This window comes from Vanellus vanellus (assembly GCF_965231255.1).
Source record: "Vanellus vanellus genome assembly, chromosome: 3".
Taxonomy (NCBI): Eukaryota; Metazoa; Chordata; class Aves; order Charadriiformes; family Charadriidae; genus Vanellus; species Vanellus vanellus.
In genome coordinates, this window is record NC_138907.1 from 6,723,087 (window position 1) to 6,747,425 (window position 24,339).

Sequence of the window (24,339 nt, forward strand, 5' to 3'; positions counted from 1 at the left end):
CATGCTTCCCACCATCCTTGTTAGTGAGAGCAAGACAAGGGTTAGGTCATTATTAGCCATTATTTTTAGAGTGGTTTTTATTGAGATTGTCTTAACTGTACTATAAGCTTTAAAAATAGTCTGGAAGTGCTCTGGAGATTTTCCTGGCCAGTGGATCTGTACACCAGTTGGTACTTACTAGAAGGCATCTTTGAGATAAGTGATGGCATAGAGATGTTCAATTTTTTTCTCTTAAGTATGCGTTCTTTTAAATACTATCTCTGCCTATTTAATTTTAAAGGGCCAAACCTGTAGATCTGTACAGAAGAAAAGAGCTGTCCTCCTATATTTCACAGCATTTCCTTCTCCAGATTTTCTCAACTGTACCTATTTGAAAATACATTTGGAATGTCAGTTTTAGTTAGACATGTATTTAGAAGCATCGTAGGGCAGCTGGTTCCATGACTCTCTTTGAATTCCAGTATTAATTCTGGTTTGCTATTGCACATTTATTGGCAGTTGTTGTGCTGGGGTTTTCTTAGGTAATAAAATAAATTATGCAATTAACATTAGATTAAGTTATATGTAATTTATACAGCATTTACTACATGTGTTTTTCTCATGGCAGCCTTAACACCAGGCAGTATTTACTTCAGCACAAATGTGTTTTTCCTCCTTTAAACATCAATACATTTTGAACATTTTCTTCCCACCACATTAAATTCACCTCTTAGTAACTGCTTAAGAGTAATTACATATTGGAGTCTTTTGAGGGCGGAAGGGGGTCATTTCCTAGGCAACAGATTTTAATGGCAAAAACAAGTACCGTGCAACTGTGGCTACACTTTTAAGACATACTTCATCATATTTAAAGCATAAATTCCAATGTATAAACCATGCAGTGAAATGGTGGGGTTTTCTGGCACTGAAACATTCGTAGGAAGTGTTACAAAATGGTTGAAATCCTTCGGCCTCCTAACTGTAACATTGGAAATTAAGAATACTTAAAAAAAAAAAAAAAAAAAAAACCATTAACTTTGGGATTTTCAGGGCTTTCCAGCATTCCAGTTGTACAAGAGAAGAGATCTCAGCATTATTTCTCATTCTCAAACAATGGCAGAACAATAGATGCCAGTCACAATTTATAACTCTTTAAAATTCATAAGCCACACAAAAGTTGTAGCCTATCCCATGCTGTCAGCAACAAGTGCTAAGTTAGGTAGCTTGCCAGAAAGCCTTTTAAAAATTATTTTTAAATATATATATGCAGCAAATGCTAGTACGAATAATGTATCACCATAAATAAGTTAATGGAAGCTATACTTGTCCAAATGAATTTGCAAAAACGTTTCTCTAATGCGCTGTATTTTCTTTTAAGTTGCTTGGGTTTTAGTTACTAGTTAAGCTGTAAAATTCATTTCAGATCTTGCAGTTATTGGGACAGTTGCATCTCAAGTAAAATACTAAATGTTGTAAAGTCTTAGAATGGAAGGTCCTCAATTAGAAGGATTCTTTGTATCTGCTTTACCCCTACCGTGCTTCAACTTTCTAGCTTAACAGTAACAACTTGATAACAAAATGAAACAGTGATGGGGACTAGTAATAATGGATTTTGCAACAGTGAAAAAAGACACAGTACTATCTGGCTCAGTAAAAAAGCAGAAGTTTTTACCATTTATCCTTTGGTTGCATTTTAAAAGTGTAGGAACAGGCTTGGATCTGAGACCCATGTGCTTATGCATAGAATTAGTTTTTGCTGTTGGCACTAGAATTAATGAAAATATCAAAAATATGTTTAGGGCTCCAGGGAGGGCAAGTTTCCTAATCTTCTGTGTGTAACACAGATACTTTGAAAGAAGCATGAGCTTGGCAGAAATGCATTTTGGGACTGGTGTCCGGTACCAGGAATAACTCCACTGACATCAGTGAAACCGTGCCGAATGTAAAATGGACAGACTTATTGTGGAATTTATATCTTCAGAGCTGCAGAGCATAAACTAATCGTGATAATATAAGTTCAGCAATCAGAGCAGACCTGCGCTAACTAATATGGAAGCTGACCATAGCAGTGACTCTTGTCCCATGTCCTGGAAACCCGATAGACCACCTGATGGACCCCAGGCTCAAACCCTACAGGCAGGCTTAAACCCCAAGTCCTAAAATTGAAAATGGATGAAAGAACATGGGGTGACAGGACCACAAAGCAAACATGAGTAGCAGTTTTGGAGTGTACCTAGAGTCGCATCGTTCCCTTCAGCTAGAGCTTTTGCTCAGGGGTAAGTAAAGAGAGTCTTACAACAATTCTGCATTTCAAGCGTTGTGGAGAAACATTTTTCTGCTGCTGCCTGCCTGTATTGTGTTTGACTCGGCTTCAGACTATCAGAGCCCATAAATAGAAAACTTACTCTAAAACAGCTTCGTTGCGCTTGTTGCTGTTTTTACTGCCTCTTTTATGGAACACAGTGAGGTATTCAATTTTAGCAGCAGGATTTATTATTTGAAGATGAATATCAGATAAAGTTTACTTCTGAAAACATAAAGCAGCATGGACTCAAGTGCTGAAGGAAACAAATGTAGATAAACTTTGAATAAACATTGTGGGGTTTGCCTCTTCATTCTGACTGCTGCAAATGTAGTGCTTTGCAGCTGCAAAGGGCTCATGAGGACAAAGGGAGTGAAGACTGCTGTGATCCAGTGGGTGACATCCAGAACTGGTGGCAGAAGAGCGCAGTTTTCCTGGCTCTGCTGCAAACGACCTCATTGACATTTGGCCATCCCCTTTCATGTGCCGTTTTGTTTTTTGCCTCATCCTTTGGTCAAGTCAACTAAACAGACGGTCTCTGCCTTGAGGAGCTAGCAATGATCTGTGAGTCTTTCAGTATGTATGGTATCTGTCATAACAGGGCTGTTGGCATAGTTGGAGTATGTGCGCTATTATAATACAACGACCATATGAGGAAGTTTCCCTTATAATGTCAGATGTAATCGTCTACTCTAACGATATCCTTTAGCTGGAATATGACTGTTGCCTATAAATACATCAGGGCTAAATGCTGGGGAGGGAGAAAGAAGTGGTAAGCTAAAGGACAATGTTGGCAGAAGAACACAGCAGCATCAAGTGGCCTTGAATAAATTTAGGCTGGAAATTAAGAGAGGTTTCCTAACTACAGTTCTGGCGCAGCCTACCAGAGGTAGTAAAGAGGGCAGAAAAAGCAATTGTTATTAAGATAGAGCTCGATTTGTTTATCGAATGCAGTGCCTGCAGCTGCAGGACCAAGTTTAAGGAGCAGACAAGGAAGTCCCTTTCAAGGGACTGAAGTCCCTTCTTTTTAGTTTATTTGAACTGTCTTTGCAGAGCCGTGCCTTTATTCTTTTCCACTTCTTTTTAATATTAACCTCTTCTTGAAGTGAAGGAGTTTCTGGAAGTAAAAATATTAGCTGTGAAGGCGGCTTTTCCTAGATTTTTTTCCCCACCTATTAGCATGCTTACACTCTCCTCTTCTCTCTTGCCATTATACTGCAGAACAGTCTTTTTGGCAAGTGCATTAATAGCTTATATAGAGAAGTATCCCTTAAGAGAGAAAAGTATGTATTTTTAGATGTCTTTTAATACAACTTAGCAATTGGAAGTAAGCCAACATTTAACATTATTACATCTCCCAGGATCACTCCGAGGCATTCTACAGAGTGTGTTTTTCAAAGGTTGGGAAAGACAGTGATATATTCCAGTAGTGGCCCTCTTTCAGGTCTGTCAGAAATAACTGCAGTATTGCTGGGATTAATGGTATTTTTATGTCTGATTTAAAATCTTTCCACTTATCTAGTTGTCTGCCTGTCTTAGAAATCTGCCATGTTGTAAAGTGCTCATTCCACTGCTAGCTAGGAACTAGTATGAAGGTGATTTTGTAGTGTTTTATACATTTAATTGGATGTAAACTATCTGCCTTCTTGTATCCTGTAAGAGATATCTTGTCAGAAACAATTTCTTTATGACATCTGTGCTGAATAGTCAAAAGCAGCTAGAGAATGGACTTTATGTATGTAAAAACCTGTGACCCCGCAGACTTTCTGTGCATAGTAATTTTTATAAGAGGTTGCAATTTGGGTTCAAAGTGTTCAGAAATACGAAGGTTAAGGTGGCTGCTGGGAGACTTGGGTGTAGCTCACTGCCTTTGCTTCATTTGTCCTCATGTAATGAATGAGACTTGCCCAGGTGATAGGGCCTTTAGCACCTCCTCCTGGATCATGCTCCAGACCTCAGCTGAAGTCCAGAGCAGCAGATAGGTTTGCATGTAGACAGCAGTTATGGTGGGAAAGTGGGTCTTGAGAACAGAGTTCCTTGGCACTGCAAGAATGTCTTTTACATGGCTGTGTTGCTCTGTGTTATCTCAGCTGAAATCGTCAAGATGTAGAGGCATTGGGGTTTGTAACAGCCAAGACCCCGCTTTTGGACAAGAACCTGGAAGACAGTAGCTGAGGCTTGCTAATGTAAAGACTGAACAAATCAGGCCAGCACTTTTAAGCAAAATTGAATTTGGACAGGGAACAAAAAAGAAAAAAAAGCAGAAGAGTAAATGCCTGCCAAGGAATAAGCTGCAGTCCCATGTGGTTCTCTAGCGAACTTTAGATATAGCGTTTCTTCACAGTCCAACTTGGAGATAATGCTGATCACTCTGCATCAGTCTTGAAACTTAGGAGAGATTGCTTGCTTATCTACACCAGAGTGGGATTTTACCCAACTCCTTAAAAACTACTAAATATTCAGACATGTATATATATGTCTGCTAACATTTTAGAAACTGTTTTTGTTTAAAGAAAAGCTACCCGTGACTGAAAAGAGAGGATGATAACCAGTAAGAAACTGCTTGATACTACATATAGGGATCTGGTTAAAAGTGAACTGTAACACAGGCGTGATTGGTTCAAGACTCTGGACAGTTGTATGTTTGTTAGCTATTATAGGCATATGCTATAAATATATATATACTATTTACTATTAATAAAACACTGTTTTACAGTATAACAGGTTCCAATAATTGTTCTCCTTAACTCAACACCTCTACTTACCAGAATCTCTGAGCTGTGGCCATACTTTGTTACAGCAGAGTTTTTTAAAGGTGCTGTGGAGATTTAGATGATCAATATCCATTATAATAAAGGTCTTCCCAACATTTACATTTTAAGGAAGAGAAAATATTGAGGGTCTAAAATCTTCCCTTGCCTGTTTGTGCATTTTACTGTTTTCTAGCGCTACTAGAGAAAAGTACATAAATTTCATAGGCTGTACCTCTGTGGGTTAGAGCCATCCTTCCTTGGGTCTTTCAAAAGGGCTGGAAAAACTTGAGACTTTTAATAAAATAAATAAATAGCATGCTCAACATTGCACGGTGACTTTAAGATCTTGTTAAAAAGGATGGCTCATGCCAATAGACATAAGTGAGGTTTGGAATCTTTTGTTTCTTCTCAGATGACACTCCATCTTCCTTTCCCTTTGAGATGGCAGTGTCCTTGGAATGCTCCCAAAGTTTTCACTCTGATTGAAAATGCTCTTTATCATAGAAATATGAAGTTTGCTATTTGGCATGGCTTGCCTAGAAGGTTATGGGAAATATTTCCTCCCTAAAGTGAACTAAGTGTCTTGAGTTGCAGTACCTCTTCTGAAACCCATACAGAAAAGTGGTTTTCTGTTTGCAAACGTTTTCTTGCAAAAAAAAAAAAAAATAATTATCCAATGTTAGTTTTCTCTGTGCGCTTGTACAGCTGATAAAATCGATATGATAGCTTCATTAGAAGGACAAGCATTTCTCATTCAAATATACTGATTTTGGCTTTACTTGGTTGGTAATCCTTACTCTGCAAAATATTCTGGATCTCAGTGTCCTTGGGCATGTGATATTTCTGCATGGATTAACTGATACCGAGCAAGCTCTTTTATGTCCGCTACTTGAGCGTAACATGTTTACCTTCCCGTGTTTTCCCTCTCTGACTGCTTGTCATTCAGTAAGCATTTATTTTGGATATTGTATCGGAATTGCCATTCTCTGTTTGTTTATATTCAGATTTCCCTGTGTCCTTGTACAATATACACGTTCAAGGGTAGAGCAATGAATCTTGCTCTTTTCCTTTTTTACTGAGTAAGTTTTCTGTTTCTTTTTCAAGAACGTGTTGCCAAAGAAAGCTTGTTTTGGTTTGTGGCCAGGTAACTGTCTAATTACAGAACGTAGTTGAGCAAGCGTAACAGGGCTGAATTGAATCTATTACGTTTTCCTTTAAGTTTAGAAATCTGAAATGAGGTTTGAACACAACAGGACATTCTCCTGGTTTGGTGTTAAAGGATTTAAACAATGAGACAACCAGTAAACCCGTTGCAAGAGTGTGTTTCCTAGCGCAATTAGTTGTAGCCCCCAGGCTTTTACAGACATTCACCCCAAGTTTTCTGTTGCTTACTCTGATCTTATTACTTGGTTTGGCCTTTGGCCACTGTAACTGTTCTTTCTCATCCTTACCATTTATACTTAAAATGCTTGTTGACCATTATATTATTGCCACTTTAGTTTTACATGTTTGATCTTTCTTGTTTTGGCATATATTGTGACATACTTTATTATTCTTAACACTTATCTAAATAATCTTCTTTATACAGACACATTTCTGATGCTAGTAAGCAAAAACTAGAGTCATGACAGTGGGTGCAGTGTCAGTGATCCCATTAAGATCCTTCATGTTGTCAACAGTTAAGCGTAACATATCCATTAAATCTTTGGGATTGGCTGTATGGTTAGGTTTATTTATGGATATGTATGTTGATGTATTTGATGCCATGCGTGTTTACGTCTTTCATCAATGACTTGATAGTAAAATGTCCTGCTAATCAATTACATTTTTTTCCAACCAACTTTTTTGATGCAGCTATATGCAGATGTTCTCTGGATCTTGTCTGCTTTTCAAGATGATGGACTTCTAGGCATCTTCTTCCCAATTCAGCTCTGTATTTGTATTTTTCTTTGTTTGAACGATTAGCTACCTAGCTTGAATTATTATTTGTGTTTTCTCATTTGATTTCCTTCCCATTTACCTGGTCCTGTTTTGATAACAGCTCCCAGAGAACTGCCTGTTCTTTAAACCCTGTGCCATTGAGTCTACTTTTTCAGATTATTAAAGACTGTATGAAACTAGAGCTACTGCTGATCAGTGTGGCAGCCTCTGGACTTCTCTCGTGCAGTTGAGCTGTCAAATTCAAAGAAACTCTGATCTTCTATTCTGACCTCAGTTTATTTCTATCTGTGCTTTCTGCAGATTAGTTTTTCCAATAAGGAAAAATTTGAATTTAGAAATGCTATTAAATGCTTCACTAATATTCAGATACAGCGATTCAGATGTATTGCCCTTCCTCTACTTACTTATTAATTTGATAAAACTGTCTGACTAGGAGGAATTTTTCCCCTTGCTGATCACGGAGAAAATTGCTAAAATGGAAGAGTTACTGACAACTTTGCTTGTGGTGTATACATGATGGTTGGCTTATAGATATTTTGAAGTATCTGCAGATCCTGACCTGAGGCCTGATAGTCTTTTCTGCTCCCAGTGTTTTTTTCTGAAAGTCCAGGAACACAATTGTAGGGGTTGTGGCATTTTCAGTCTTGTCTGACCTTGTACCATATTCTCTCCTTGTGATGACTTTGCTATTAAGAGGATGTTGCTTGGACGATGCAGTCCTGCCCTGGTTTAAAAAACTGAATACAGACAGAAATTCCGGTTACGCCATAGCAATATAGTAATAGCACACGTGTCTAGAAAGCTGAACAGGTTTCAGCATCACTTCCAAAATCACTTGGATGCAAATGCTGCAAGTGTTATCGGAGTAGCTCTGGCACATTGTGTCCCACACAGTGTGAATTTTATGTAAATTTGTCCTTGTGAACTTCTCTGCTGGCTCACAAAGCTAGAAAGCATAGAGTAGATAATACGTGCCCGGTATCAAGAGACACACGGGAAGTATATGCATCCTACTCTATGCCGTGCATGAAAATGTTAATACCTAATGAGCTGTAAATTGCAGTGCTGGTTTGTGAAATACAATTCCCAATGGGGCATATTGTACAGATCTCTTGCAGGATTATAAAATATCTGCTTTACTTGGTGAATTTTAATCTTTGAGTTGAGAGGACTGCTCAGTTGTATGGGATTACAGTGAATGTGATTAGTGTTACAGATTGCATTGGAATAGACCTGATTTTGCTGTCAGACAAAATACTAAAGTAATTCTGTGCTGCTGGCTGGGAAGTACGAGGTGCCAATTAATTGTCTCTTTTCCTTTTTTTGTTCATTTTCTTTTTTACTTTAATAACATCTCTTGGCACAATTGTGCCTTCCAGTTACATAACTGAGTGGATTAACAGCATGGGCGTAAACAAATGGAAGGCTCTATTAAGTTTGCAGATAGAAGGAAAGAAATGTTTAAGATCCATACAGCCAAACCTGTTGACTGCTTACAAGCAAGTACACATTTTAATTGTCGTACAAAATGTCGACACATTTTAACAGACAAGCAAAGGCTAATGTTAAAGTTGCAAGACTGCAGTGCAAAGAAAAGCGCAGATAAGTGGTCTTTTCTGCTCTCAGATGTGCCTCTCTTGTTTTCTGTCCTACTCTGTTGCCAGACTTTGCCCAAAGGATTGGAAGGCTCCCTGGGGCGGGCTAGGCAGAGCTGGGGAAAACCAAGTAGCAATCAAGAAGCTGCGCATACAGCTTACCTGTGGAAATAAGGCTGACGAAGTTTAGTTTAAGCAGTTGGGTTGAGAAGTTTGCAGGATTAGCTGTACTTTTATATTTCCTTCAGACTACTACGCTGCTGGGGTTTTGACCTTTATCCTGGGCCACTGCAGAGGGCACTGAACCGGTGAAGAAGATTCTTTTAGAAGCTCAGCCCTGCTTTGAACCCTCACGTCTTTTATCTTGTGCTTGGCAGAATGCTGCAGGTGTTGAGTGAGCAGGGGTTTGTTTACATCCTCAAGTTGATGAGCTGGGAAGCTCCCAGGGACCCACGAGCATTTCCACATCCAGAACAGTATGCTGGTCATGCTGGCACTCTAGAGAGGTTGGGAAAGCAGGAACTTGTTGTGTTACCTATGTCTCATTAAGCAGCAGGAGAAGGATTGTTGTGTCAAAAGCAGCCTATGCTTTTGGCAGCCCTGGAAACTGCATGAGAACAGTTTTATGTGAGGCTATTATCTATGCCTGCACTTGCCCGGGAAAGTGCGTAGTGCTCTGGCCCTGCACAAGGACAGTCACAGGCCCTGATGAGAAAAATATGCTCTGTTCTCTAGATTTAGTCAAAGAGGATTATGAAGAGCCTTCTGATAACACAGTAAGTCTTGAAATAGAGGAGCCTCTGAGAAGCATATTCACACAGTACAGTCTATCCTATCAACTGTTTCAACTGACTGGCTGGAACTCCTGTTGCACGGCAAATTTGTGAACACCATCTCCCAGGAATGGGGAGATTCCAGATCTCATAAACTGCAGAAGAAAACATTTTGATTGATGAATGCTGACAATATCCAAGAACCACAGAAGAGAGGATTCACTTCATTACCCCTATAGATTTTGTGCATTTTCAATAGGTCCTTTGCCAGCAGTATGCCACCTGCCTGCAGACAGCTTCCAAGAAAAAGGATTTGGGATGATGGAAGTGAGTCTGTTGTCTTTTAGACCCAACGAACATTAACCCCAAAGGAGCCCTGTTTCTTATGGGCAAAGCAACAGTTACATTTTTATGTGCTTTTCTTTAAACTGCCATCCAGGAAATTTTATGTCTTTGATCCAGCGTAATAGTTCTTGAAAGGTACAGGATCATGTAGCTGTAGCTAATAAGGAAGTATTGTGAAATACTCAGAGCTTGTCACTTCATTTGTGCTCTTCTCCCCCACCTTGTAACTATTTTGGAGCAATCAGGTGGAGCAAGGGATGCAGAAAAAGATCAAGCTGCTGCACAAACATTTCCCGTGTTTCATGTAATGAAGCTGATCACAGCCTGTGATATTCAAGGGAATCTCTCAGCATCCCTATTAAATATATTACTTTTCTAGTAGGAAATTATTTCTCCCTTTTACCAAATTTTAGTGAATAAATACCAGATTTGGTTGACCTCACTTGACTGTCAGTCTGGTGGTTCTGCCTTGATCTCTGCATGAATTTAACCACCAAGCAGGTCATATGGAGCAGCTGTTCAAGGTGTCCTGTGGATCCACTTGCTAAGAAGCTGCTTCACACTTTGCTGCAGGTGAAATGCTGAATGCTGAGGACATTTTTGGAGTCCCCTATATGGGCTTCCTCTTCCTTTGTGTAATTAAGGATGAGGTATGGAGGCAGCAGGTGGGACAATTGCTGACAAACTCCCCACCAAGCAACTGGCAGATGAAGTTGAGCTTCCAAATTAGAAGTGTAGGGGAGAAAAGGGATTGCGGGCATGCCGCAGAAGGACTGTTGGAATGTGCAACTGCAGTGCAAGCGAAACTTCAATCCGCAGCGCAGAAAAGTAGCGCAGGGATAAATCCAGAACCTGATGCGGATAGCTCTGTATGAGTTTGGACTAGATTTCTCTTGTAAAACGATGGCATGGGGAAACTTCATCGTGTGAATAACAGTTTGCGTGGGCAAGCAAGTGGTCCTGAATGTGAGGGTACCTTGCCATGCATTTCATACCTAGAAGGTAATGGCTAAAATGTTCATAAGATGTGGAGGAATCAAGGTCCCTTTCTTTTACAAGCTTCCTTCCCATTTGGAGAAAGGCTTTTGGAAGGTCTGTAGATGTATAAATATGGAGAGAGGCATGTAAAGGCATTTCCAGACTTTCCAGTGCCTCTAGCTCTTATAAGTTTTTAATTCAGATACATTTTTAGAATTACATAAAAGTGTATGTAATTTATAATTTATAGACAAGTGTTCAGCTGCACATTTATAATTTTGAGGTATTGGGAATGTCTGTGATTAAGAATACATTAGATGCTTTCATATTTCTCCTCAGTATGTTATACAAGACAACAAGTACTTGCTCTTTTATTTACAGACCTGTTCCTTTGCACTACAAAAACATTGAAATTGATCTGTTACTTACATGGCTGGCACAAAGCTTTAGCCAGTCGCTTAGTGTCCTTTGACAGTCAAATATCTTGCAGCTGACATCCATTATGGGTTTATTCAGTCTATGGAGTCCAGAGAAGAAAAAATACCTATGTTAATCATCAAACACAGCATATGAGCATCTTCTATGTCAGAGCTGGGTGGTTTTGACAAACTCTGCGAATCTTTCATCTCTGGCACATTGCGCGGTCGCTTCTTGTTGAAAATGGAACAATTGGGTTAGAATACCCTTCATTTTCCCTTTCAGGTTGCGTTGGCTGTGGGTGCACAGCTGCCCAGGCCTCTGTGAGGAGAGGCCGGGGCTGCCCCTGCCCTGATGGTTCCAGATGGTTCTGGCCAGTTCCAGCGGTGTAAGAAAGGGCAAAATGCTGCCGGCGGTGAGGAGTGAGGGGAAAAGTGTGAGGAGTGAGGGGAAAAGTGTGAGGAGAAGCCCTGTGAGCCCTGAGGGGAGAGGAGGAGGAGGAGGAGGTGCAGGCCCGGCCGGGGCAGGCATTGCCCTGTGTGGCAGAAGGTGTTCCAGCGGCACTGAGGGAAAGAGTTAAGTGTTGGGCATTTAAATAGACCACACACCACAGGAAAAAGGAGGCGTTTCTACGTTTGTGCTGTTTGAAGTGTTTTAATATAGCACTGCTGAGTGACCCCATAGGAAAATTCTAATTAATCAGATAAATAGAGATATTTGAGGGGGAAAAAAAAGAAAAACTTTCTTGTGCTGGTAAACTCCAAACCCCTCAGAGGAAAGGCTTTTCACTGAGCGCTGTAGCTGCTGACATAGCTTCTGTTATGGTTACAGCTGTGTTTGCTCATCTGGATCTGGCTTTGCCAACATAGCTAAAAGAGAGTCATCTGGAGTCTTGGCTTTCTTTGCGTAGCACTTAGGATTATTTAGTAAGGTCTTGAACCAAACGTTACTGGAGTTCGTAGTAGCGTTTCAACAAACAGTAGTGAGCTTTGGGTCTGCTTCTGTCCGAATAAGTGACATCAGATCAAATTTAACACGGCAATGGTGAGTGAAAAAGATAATCCATTTAAGACCACAGTTTTAAGTATATAAAGCACAGCAGTTATTTTGAAAGTTTCATCAAAGACCTAGGGTTCAGATGATTTTAAGGTAATGATGTGGAAGCAAAAAAAAAAAAAAAGAAAAAAGCATGAATCTGTCTTGTCCCTGTGTGTTTGTGCCTGGTGTGTTTGTTTTCCCTCTAACTTTTTATGTCTAATCATATCATTAAATCTTCCTAATATATATCTGAAGATAAAGGTGACAGCTGTAATGGAAAGAACCGATCACAGATTATTTTTTCTTGGCAATGTCTGTTATAATTGTAATATGCTTAAGAAAAACAGAGAACAAACCTTACCAATAAATTGAGGCCATTTCATTTTGGATGACTGTCCACCAAGGATCGTCCTCACTGCAGTTGGTCTCAGAATATCATTAACATTGGTCACAAACAATCTACTCTTTAATATCCAGGATACGAAGTCCCTTTGACATCTGCCACCTCTGTTCCACAGTCAAACTCTCACTGCTGCAATATGGGCTGTAATTGAACTTGCAAATTGCTTCACTTTCTGAAATGCTGACTGCTTAATTATGATGGGGAAAATAACATTCTACAGCCATAAGCTCAGATAACCGTGTAACTCAGAAACTACGTAATTATACGTGTGAATAATACTTGCTGTGATTTATGTTAATACCAGCAGCAATACACAGAAGGACCACTTTGCAGACCTTGTCTGACTTCAGTGTGGAGGAAATGCAGGTCTGGGCCTTGCTTCCTTTTATCCCAAAGGTGTTCAAGTTCACTCCAACAGGCTTCAAGAGTTTGTGCACTTCAACTCCCAGCTTAACCCACAGGTTTTCCATGGGATATTGTCCAGTCACTTAATTTATCCTTAGCTGCAGGTCTCCAGCTGATAAACAAGAACTGCAAGGACCCTGTTTTTCAGGTATAATCTGAGGATTAAACACAGAGATCGCTTTGAGATTCTTGAATACTACATCTACATGAACTGACACGAGTGTCTGTATAACAAAATGGAATCCTTTCTTTCCGAACACCACGTGATTGATTATGATGGCACAGTTTTTTGAGGAATTGTATGTATGAAAAACAGTATGTTTCATTTTCACCTGGAGTAGGAAGGACAGAATTTAAGCCTCCTAGTCTGGCTGAAAGGAATGCATTTGAGACAACAGAGAGATGTTAAGGGTGACTCTAGATGAGCAGTCTCAAACATCAGAAGTTGCAAATCACTGTAATGTGACATGGTTTTGCTGGTTTCCCATGTAGCAGCTATCCCTTTCATTTCTTACCCACTTTTCCCGTATGAAGTTGCTTGTGTGGTATGAATGTACGCCACAGAAAATATCTATATCTCAGTGAACTCAGTGCAGAGTGGATTTTAGCTCAAGCTAATTCCATGGTAGTGCCTGATACTGTTTACTTTTATAATGTCTCTGGTAGATTCATGCAGCAGATAAGTTATTCATAAATCTTTAGTTACATGAAAAAAACCTTAGTGGTGGATTTTTTCCTGATTTTCTCCATTTTATATTTTTTTCTTGTGAAAAGGAAAGTACATAGGCTTCTGTCTGTGGATGATTAATTACTCTATAACAAAGCAGCTGTGGAGCCTGACAAGATTGCACTCAGATTACAGTCTTAAAATAGTGGATGGACTTAATGTTTTTCCTTCCAACTATCTTACAATTGTTGTCATAAGAATGAAAGATAATTGCATTGCTCTGTATTGTCACTACATTCCTTGTCATATGAATAGGTTCATTTAGTGCCACCATCTTGGCTTGTTATGAAAATGAGGCATCTGAACTTAAGACTGTTAGATCTTTTCCGCTCTGATCGAGAGCCAAATCCTGGGGTCCAAGCGCAGGTTTTAAGTAAATGCTTTACATACTATATTTGCGTCATGTGGCTACAAGCTCTATAAAAATGATGCAGGGTTGCCCATTACTTTTTCATCTACTAGAAAAATATGTGTAAGTTTATATGTTTTAGGATAAAAAGGGATTGACTCTAAAAGGAGAGAGTAGCAGAGTTAGAAGTAGAACTCAAGTCTTCCATTTTTCAATGCCATAGTCAGTCAGCAAAGTTTTTGTTTGGTTTTTTTTTCAATAGAGATACTATGCAGAGTATTTTGGGTTGGAGACAAGAGGTAAGAAATTCTCATTGTTGGGAGTCACCAAGGCACACAGCTGCTTCAAGGTTCTTCAGAGGTACAGAAGATCTGGTTTACTATAGGAAGGAACTGAATTAACTAAAGCTAAGTGGTTGAGTAAATCTACAGGTGAAATCTAGACTAAATAACAAAAATACCAGGCAAAGAAAAATGCCTCAAATTTGTTCAGTTAAGCATTAATCTTCAAATATAGCCTAATGGCTTTTTATTTTTTTTAGTCTAAATGTACAAGATGACGCTAACCTTAAAATCAACTTTATGCAGAAGCCTTGAGAGAGAAATTCATCCTGATGTAATAGGCACAGCTCCACCGAGATCAATGGTGATATTTAAGCTGAGGATAGGACTCAGCTTTCTGATTTGCCAGCAAATTTATTTATGCTGGCACTCCAGTGAGATATGAATTGGAAGACAAATATAAAAATTACAAAGCAAAGCTTAGTTCCCTCTTGAAAGGTAGTTCATTTAGTTTGCTTTGCTTTGAAGTTTGGTTGCATTCGTATACACACACTGAATCCTATTCAAAAGAGGTCAAAGTTACCTGTTTCTTTGAGAGGTGCTGGTTTCTTGGTTTCCTCTGGAAAGCATGCTTTCTTTTGTCCCCAGAAGACCCCTTTCCTTGTTAGACTTTGTTTTATTTTCTCTGTTCTTACAGCCCTCTCTAACTCTGATTGCCCTGTGCCCTTGATTATCTGTAGACACTGATTATGAAGTGATTTATCTTTGGGACAGGTAAGGGGATGTGTATTACCTGCAACTTAGATGGCTGAAAATGAGGTAATAGTAACAAAAGAATATAGGAATAACGAGACGAAGGCCAGTCTGATGATTATATAGTCTTTCACACGCACCACTGTGTAAGTGTATATTGAACATAGCATCTGTTTGTCACAAAATCTGTACTTGAAATTAATTGGTGCATTCCCTGGGTCTGTGTTTCTCTCAGGACAGATATCAGTGGATGGATTTATGCGATATCTGAGTGGAGAAGAAAACGGCGTTGTTCCACCTGAGAAACTGGATTTAAATGAAGATATGTCTCAACCACTGTCACACTATTTCATCAATTCCTCGCACAACACCTACCTCACAGGTACAGTGTTGGAGAGATCTGTTTTCTTATCTTACAAAAATTCATAGCTTATTTGCAGTGGCACCATAAAATATACTAAAAGCATCAGCAGTAAATGATGATGGAGCTCAGTCTTCAGGGAAGCAAGGGTAGCACTTGATTGTTGTTCTATCTGCTATACACATACATCAAATATACTTTTATTAGCAGGTGAGCAGCAGTTGTGTTGTTCAGATAAGGTCTGGTCTGAAGCCAGTGAAGTCCTTGGAAAGTTTCTTTCAACTTAGATAGGATTCCAGATTAAGATGCTTATTTGGGGAGGAAAGGGAACGATGTACTTTTCGTGACAACCATGGATAGCCAGACAAGTATGCGAAGCAGAATATGGGAAACATCTCTGTAGCTAATAAATTTGGCCCTAAACATTAAATCTGACTGTTTGTTGAGCTCCATGAAATTTCCTTTGATTCAGAGATTAAAGAAGTCCCAACGTGGCACGTAGCTTTCTGACAGTCCATTCATATCTACAAAGAATGGAAATCTGGTCTCTGACTACATCTAATGTCTGACCTGAAATTTTTAGGTGCCATCATGTTTTTAAAAAGGCTGAGCACCCAGAAGCTCCTGTTAATTTGAATTAGAGTTAATGAGTCAGAACTTGTTTGCACAGCAAAGTCAACGATATTTTAAGAATCTGACAAAACTAAGGCAGTTTAGGAACCCAACTTTTGGCGCTCATTTTCCAGACTAAGATGTTGTTAACTTGTCAGAAAATAATTGTAAATTTATTATTTTAGTTTAGCTTATGTAGGAAGAAGTGTTTTTGACAAGCAGATATGCACAGGGAGTTCTCTCCTGTTTGATTTGAAGTGTGCTTTGTCTTGTCATGTTTGCTAATGACTTAGCATCATGTTAAAAAAAAAAAAAAGTAATGCTACAGTGTGTCGTAAAAATGTGGCTTATGGATAACATAACATTATTAAAAAACTTGCCTTAACTGACCAAGTTCTTCGGAATGCCAGTATGCCAAAACATAAACTAAACCATGCAGCGGTGATGCCCAGTTTAAACAGACCATGTAGTAGTTACTTTTATCTGTTTTGTGTTTGTTATCGCACTTTCTACAGCACCTTCTAGTGCTTTCATAAAGTGAATGAACTGTCACTGTTTCCATCAGACACCATTTTTCAGAGGTTTATATCTTGGCTGCAAAATGTGTTTTGTGCTAAAGCTTGTCATATAAGTATTCAGCTTGACAGCTATTTTGTTTCTCTGAATTAAAAGAAATGAAAATCAGCGTGGCCACTTCTAAGTTATGATTCCAATATGCAGAAATTTATGCTCTGTGGAAAAGTGCAGACATGTCCAAAGTAAAAGCAATTTTTAATTATGATATTTTGCAGGCCTCTTACTTCCAGTATGGACTTTGTTCTGTCAGTGGGGATTAGGACACACTTAAGCCAAATGCCGCAGCTTTATACAGATTTTCTGGAAGAAAACAGTAAAGCTGTTGTACAAATGTGGGAAGCATAAACCCACAGGGAGGCCAAACGCTGCAGTTTAAAGTTGGTGTGAAGGGATAAAACACTGCTCTCCCTTCTACCAGCATGAATTTATAGCCAGTACTGTACCACAGATTTTTATCAGGGCTGATCAAGGCAGAGTCATGTTCTAAAGGTCTAGAAGCACAGAAGCCAAAGAACTAAGAATTAAGGATGGGAATTCATGATTAGTCCAACCTATTCTAAATTTTTTCACTGCACCAAAAGTGACCTAACATATTTAATTATTTTAGGAGAAAGAAAGTTTACCTTGAAACTTTGCATCTACAGGTTTCTTTGCCTGCGTTTGTAAATAATTTCCGAAGCTACACTTGGAAGCATGATCCTCAGGCTTAATTTAACATAATATTCCTGGCTTAGTAAACTGGGGAGAGTAAGTCAGAGTAAACTCAGGGGACAGTGCAAAATAAGTTTGAATCTTTTTCAAATTCCCATTTAAGAGTGTATATTTTCACATTTACAGGCAAAAAACGCCTGCCCTTCCCTTTTAGTGGGTTCATTATGTTCGGTAAATGTGTGGCAGCTGGCCGACAATGGGATTAATGATTTGATTTTTATCTGCATGTTACAAAAACTGTGAGCCTTAGATTTTGCTTTGAGGCTAGACCAGATACAGCAATCACATTGCCATTTGCTTTCTTCCAACAAGGACTTAGTAAAATTAATGAAATTAATGGTGGCAGACTATTCTTTTTCCCAAGATTTCAAAGGGTCTGCTGAAGTGTTCGTGACTTTGGAAGGGAAGCTTTAGTAGCACCTCTGCCCTCATTGGAGCTGTGAAATAGCAACTAGTCACGTAATAATTATTAGGACAATAAGAAAAACATTCAGTCTACCAATACTTTATGATTACTGTGCTTAATGTACTACCAATTATCTCTTCCTTTGTTAGTTTTTTAAACCCAGAAAAAGGATGCACAAGGAAACAGTATAACATAAAAAGAAACATGTGCACACTCTGAATTTAATTTTAATTACGCTGATCATTTTCCTAGCCTTTAGTAGAAACCCTTGGCAGTACATCAAGTCCTGATTATTTATTTAGAAGTGCTGCTGCTTTCTTTTTCTTAGGGAAACGCAATTTTTAAGAATAAAGGTAAAAATCTGTGAAGAAAAAAGTGATTTATAGTGAACATTGGCTAGCTTAAAGAAATGTCATCTTCTGGAAACTTTGGAAACTGTCTCTCATTTTTTTCCTCACTGGTATCATATTTATTTATTTACTCCTTTGAACCCTTGATATTCAACCCTGCTTTTTTCTGGTTTCTCACCAGGCTCACCTCAGGTTACTGCTGTTGTCGCAGTGGGGAGTGCCTTTGCAGCATTTCTCTCAGCAGCACCCAAAGTCAAAGACAAATGATTATGTATCATTATCAGCATTGCAGACTTTGATGGCTATGCAACTTGCAGTTGTTTATGTGAAATGCAAAATATGAAAATCACAAGCTTTTAATGCATGTTTTGTCTTTGGCTAGAAGGGGAAATAATAGCAGCAGTAGGTTGCAGAACTCTGTTTAGCGTGTGTAGCCAACTTGGGATTCTCAGCATCTGCTTCCCTGCTTACAGTCCACTACTTTCAGTTGTTTCTATAGAAAAATATTTCATGAGGGGCATTTTCTCTTCTTTAATGCTGCTGTAGCCTCTCTTCTACTGTCCTCCAGCTTTTCTGTTCTCAGTGATTCCTCAGTCCTAACTTGTCACTTATTATCTGCATTCAACACTTCCTTGAAACCTTCTTCACCTTCAAAGCCTCCAAAACAGTATCTTCAGTTTTCAAGATGACAGCACCATATGGAAGGAAAGGAAAGCTGGGTGATGCCTGCTCTGAGCATGAGTTTGTCATACCACCAAGAGCAGTTTTTGCCTGGCTACTTCACACCTCTAGGGCTGTGCTGAGCTCAGGTGATCGGCTGGCAAGACCCAAGACTCCGCTCTCTTCCAGCCTGACCACATCTTTCTTGATGGACTAAAGGGTAGGAGAGCTCAGGGAGCTTGTACAGCAGAGAGGAGAGGAGCTGAGCTGAGGAGGAGCCGTAGCTGTCTTCCCGCCAGCAGACCCAGCTAAGCCTGTCCAGTAATCTAAGGCAGATGAATTAGGTTCTTCCTGGCACTGGGGTCAGTTTACCTTAGCATGAGGACTAATGGGTGAAAAGAGGGAGTAGTGGTTATTGTGCAGCTCTTCTATCCATCAGAAGTTTTGGGGGGGTATTTTTTTTTCTACCTTCCAGCTGTTGATATTTTTCATTATTCCCCTTCAGAATATCATAAAACCTTGTGTAACACTGAGGAAAACAGATGAGTTTTCAGAGATGAAGTTAATCTGAACACGATGACATCACCTCACAGGAAAGAAGCCACAGACCGCTATCTGGGCCCTGTGGCCTTTTCAGCGCAACTGTGGAAGCTGCTTCTACAGATAAATTGGTGAACTGACTGTAGCCATTTTAAAACAAAAATCAGTGGAGGGAAAGCTGTTGCTGCTTCACAAAATGGAAAGATGTTCTGTGTGGAAGGTCTTAGGTGGAACTTTCTGAGATAACCATTCGGTTTCCTGCTTTCAAAAAAAATCCTATACATAAAAAATAACTACAATCAGATGGTGAATCCCATCTGCCTGACTCTCTTGCATCTCCCTCTGAGGCAGTTGGCTTTTGTGAGAAAATGAATTCAATTAAGCAGAGCGAGTAAAAATTCCTTAGGTCTCCTGCTCTGCCATGTCTTTATCTGGCTGCTCTAATTTTGACAGCTGGGTGTTCATACTAGCACCATTAAACCTCAATTTATCTTTTTGTGGTCCTAAGGGGTACCTGCTCTCCCTTACCAGCCTCACCCATGCCAATTCCCTCTTTCTGAAGCCATGCACTTAAGTGAGGGAATTTCTGCTTTTAAAAGTGAGTGGAAACCTTGTCAAGGTGAGAGAAAAAAATCATCTAGATTATATCCTTAAGGCAAAATTAGTTATTCTAATACAGATCAGCAACTGACACCAAAATTTATAGAGGAAGCTTGCCTCCAGTAGCAGCAGAGGTGAACATAGAGTTAAAAAAATATTGGTTGGTCAGATCTGAGATAGTGAGTTCTCAATAAGGAGAAGAAAAGACAGATCATGAAAGTGTTCCATTTCCTTTATGTGATATTTTGTTCAGTACTGCTTAGTGAGTTTTCAAGATCCTCTGTGCCTTCTCTTATTTGCCTCTTTAGGTCAACCAGTTGAAGCCAATTGAAATAAGAGACAAGTTATTTGAAGCATATGGAATTAAGAGATATGTTATTTTTTAAACCCCCTCCTTTAAGGAAGATAAAACTGTGTTGAGGATTGGGTAACCTCTCTGACTCCAATAGCAGCATTTGAAGATCTTCAAATAGCTGAAATCTGTAAGACAAATATACAGAGAGCTGACATCAGGGGAAGGACTCTGTAAGTAGGTCCTGTTGGGTCCCGCTCCCTCACTGCACTTGGAGAGACCCAGCTAGTCATGCGAGGTGTCTTTCTCAAGTGTGTCCCACAGCTAGGATGAGGGTTACCCCACACACCCTGTGCCAGATAGTGTCCATCACGTAGTCTGGCTGCAGTGAGGGAGCTGCCTGGGCGCTGCTAGCAGCTGAGCTGAGATGCAAACTCAGAGGCTGGCCGGCCCCGGCCCTCCTGGCATCCACAAGCATTGCGTCTTCTGTTTGGGTGGGCCCCAATCAATACTGACAGGAAGTGTATTCGTGCTGCTGGCTGGAGCAAGCCTGACCGCATGTCCTACTTTGGTCCAATATTTGAGTTGTTAAAAATAAGAGCCATAGGGGAAGAGCCTTATTTTGACTTACATATGAGCTGTTCTGTTGCTGCTGAAGTCAAAAGCCATACTCCCAGCTGTTCGACGGCCTGAGTTTGCATGCTGAAAGCTACAGTGTATGATCCAGAGCCCTGTTGGCTTTTCCAGGACTTGCCTGAAGAGAGGAGGTTTAGCAGCTGATGTTTGTGCATGGCAAAGGAGGTACACAGGCACTTCTTCATGCTGGGAGAAGGTGGTGCCATGGGTGGGCAAGAGGGCAGCAGCAGCAGCCTCTCTTTCTAGAATAGTGAAGACTCAGGTGACCCCAAATACCTGGATCCAAGTATCCCCCAGAGGATACGTGTCATAAAACTGTAACCAAATTTTAAGTCCATGTCTTGCAAATAACGTGCAGTTGGAAAAACAGTGATTAATGAACCCAACAAGGGTGCACTTGCTGAGAAATGAGCAGCTTAAAGCTATAGAAGTGTGGAATTGATCTGTATGGGGAAACAAGGGTCATATCCTCAGCTTATATCAATTAGCACAGGCTCATTTTGTTTAGTGTCCTGTCAGGTATGATTTGGCTGATTAGTTTTTTTCTTTCCAAAAGTGAATTTTTGTCAAAATCTGTTTCTCCTTATCCAATATAGTGTGAAGAGATACAAATATTACAGTTTTACTTTAGATGCTGTTTGTATTATACAATGGAATAGATAATGCTTTCAATTTCCAGTATTAAAATAATTGATCTGTACTCAGAATATTAAAAATATCATACTGGAAGTATTCCCTTTAGTATCTGTGTTAGCACATTTTATAAGGCATCTATTAAAGGGATAGTTTGGAATAGATGCAAATAGAGACTCACATACCAGAAATTTATAAATAATATATGCAAAAAACATTTAAGGGAACATTCCTAATATTCCGTATTTCAGAAAAGTAAGTTAAAAACATTATTAAAACATTTGCTAGCATTTTGTACTCTGAGTGGGAGTCTTTCTGAAGATCAAATGTTTCGGAGGTTGAATATCCTCTTATCCTTAGCAGGATATCCTTCCAAAATGTCTGAGCCTTATTATTAAGGTAGTGTGGAGAAGTGTCATATGGCAAGCAATGCATGTCATGATTTACTTAAGCACTTCTGAAGGTTAAGGATCATGTAGTCCAAAATGCTTAGCAATATTAATGGCCAGTAGTCTGTTAGGACATGAAGTTGAGTTTGTTAATCATAAAATAGTTTGTTAATCAAAATTCAATATGCTTTGAGGGAAAAGAAAGACAGCGTGAAAACAGTTTTCTAAGTGAATGTAGTTTTTTAGCTAGCAGAGTTCAGTGGATCCATGTAATGACAGCCAAGTTTTCACAAGCAGATGCTTAGGGATGAGTACACAGCAATGTGTGCTGTTGTACCCTGATCCACACTCATGCTTGTTTGCATCCTGCAAAGAAGAGGAGCCACTGATTACCACAGACATTGGGATTGCACCAAAAAAGCTTTTATGTGAATAAAGACAACCTGCCATAATCAAAAGGGAAACACAGGAAAAAGTTAAGGAAAATAAAAAAAAAAAAAAAAAAAAAAGACACACGTTGTCACTTTGCTGACTTCATTTGGATTTTCAGAACCTTCCAGAACTGACCAAATTCTTCTGTTATTAACACTATTTCTCATTGCTTCCAGCAAGAGCTGAAAAATCTTACAGATTTCAACAGGACTAATGTTAATACCTCGTGGAGTATTTATGATTGCTCCAGCTGATGTATCAGACACAAACGGTAAACAGGAATTTTCAAATAGAAGGGTTTTTCTGGTACAGTTCTAAGTGGAAGGTGAAAATACAGAGAAAGCAGACAATGCTGTTCAGTGAAGCAAACCAAAACACGTAGTTCCCAGCATAAAATCTAAACACATAACCACAGAGACAATAAAATTATTAGAGTAGTCTGCATTATATTATACGCTAGTCTGGATATGAAGTATTTATATGACCCCCATCAGTGAGGAATCTTTAGCATAAATGAACTCACTGCCTCCTTAAAAAGCAAGTGAATTCCCTTCAAAAAAATCCAGGAAGGTCTTCTCAGGAACCCTGTTAGAAAGCAGGAAACTGCATCTATTTTCTTCACATCTAAAAAAAGCACTAAACCATTATTCCATTATTTTTACCTCTCTGCTGTAAGAAAGTTGTATCCATATAACTGGAATCAAACCTATTGCAGCAGATGAAGACACCCTGGCTGGATATCCTTCCCTGAATACTACTGGACTTCTTCGTTGGTTTGAGTTTTTGTTTTTTGGTGTTTGGGTTTTTTTGTGGGCTTTTTTAATACTTCCTGAGTTTGGGAAAAGCTGAGTTTTCCTTGTTTATTTTTAGATTTATATTATGTCATTGTTGGAAACTGGTAGTTTAAATAGATTTCTCTCTACGTAATGCAGTATCATATCAGAAAATTTACCTGACCAACTCAGGGCAGTGATTAGTGTACTAACTATTGATTTGGGACTTAGTAACGGTACCATTAGTGATGGTGCAGGAGGTTTGTTTTATCTTGTATTAAACTGCACTGCATGTCATCAGAAAATGTGATCTTGCTGTCCCAAGTCGCCTCTGAATTTCACATTGCTTGTCAAAGGATAACAAAGTCTTTTAGAACTAAGCCATGTTATGTTATGTTATGTTTTCGATGCTGTCTATCAGAAGTTTTTGAATTGGCTTCAGTTCGTTTCTCCTTTATCACAGCATTTTAACTGAATCCAAACCATGACATTATTTCCATTACGTTCTTGGGCTTTTTGTGCACCTTCGAATGTTATTCCTCTCAGCTGAGGGTAAAAGATGCTATTAACTGTAATTATTATGAGATTATTTGTATTTATTCCCAAGGCCCAAAATGACTTCCCATTTTTCATGTTCTTGCGCTGTCGCAGCTGGACAGCTGGCTGGTAACTCATCGGTGGAGATGTATCGGCAAGTGCTTTTGTCAGGCTGCCGCTGTGTGGAGCTGGACTGCTGGAAAGGACGAACAGCTGAAGAAGAGCCGGTCATTACACACGGATTCACTATGACAACGGAAATATCCTTCAAGGTACGGCAATAGAGCACACTGGTGTAGTTGGCTTTAGCTAGGGCAGTTTCTTTCAGGTAAAACGCATCACAAATACATTGCTAGAATATTACTGCAAAGGTGGAAGGGAAGAGAAATGTGAGGGCAAAAAGATGTTGCAAGAAGTGATTTCGGAGCAGATGCAGAACCATTGGAAGAGAAGAGTTACACTATTTGGACCTTGCACAGGAAGGGGTTTTGGTTCTTGTCTTCCTCCGTGGCTCAGTGCCCAGGTCCATACTCCTGTGCATGTCTCTGCATCAAGTCTCACAAAGGGGGAGAACTAGGGTAGACCAGGTATTGCCACCACAACTGGTTTTACACAGCGTGCATCGGGTTTGTGGATGAGTCTGGAGCCAGGACAGTAAGGAGGAAGGAAGGACTGGTTTGTGTTACAGCTCCATAGCGTGCAGCAGGGAGGAGAGCCGAGATGAAGGTCACAAGGATTTGAACAGCAATAAGCAATGTATCGGTATACTTTTTCTCTTCTCTGCCTGGTCAA

The 24,339-nt window shown here is 39.5% G+C and overlaps 1 protein-coding gene across 1 annotated transcript in view; it reads left to right on the top strand.

Moving 5' to 3' along the window:
• Positions 1-24,339, top strand: part of PLCB1 (phospholipase C beta 1) — a gene marked incomplete at its 5' end in the record, with an annotated part of 178,892 nt that overhangs the window by 43,587 nt on the left and 110,966 nt on the right. The window contains 2 exons of the mRNA XM_082480225.1: positions 15,275-15,421; positions 23,662-23,819. Of these exons, the coding sequence (XP_082336351.1) occupies positions 15,275-15,421; positions 23,662-23,819 (305 nt within the window). The remainder of the gene's footprint in view (positions 1-15,274; positions 15,422-23,661; positions 23,820-24,339) is intronic.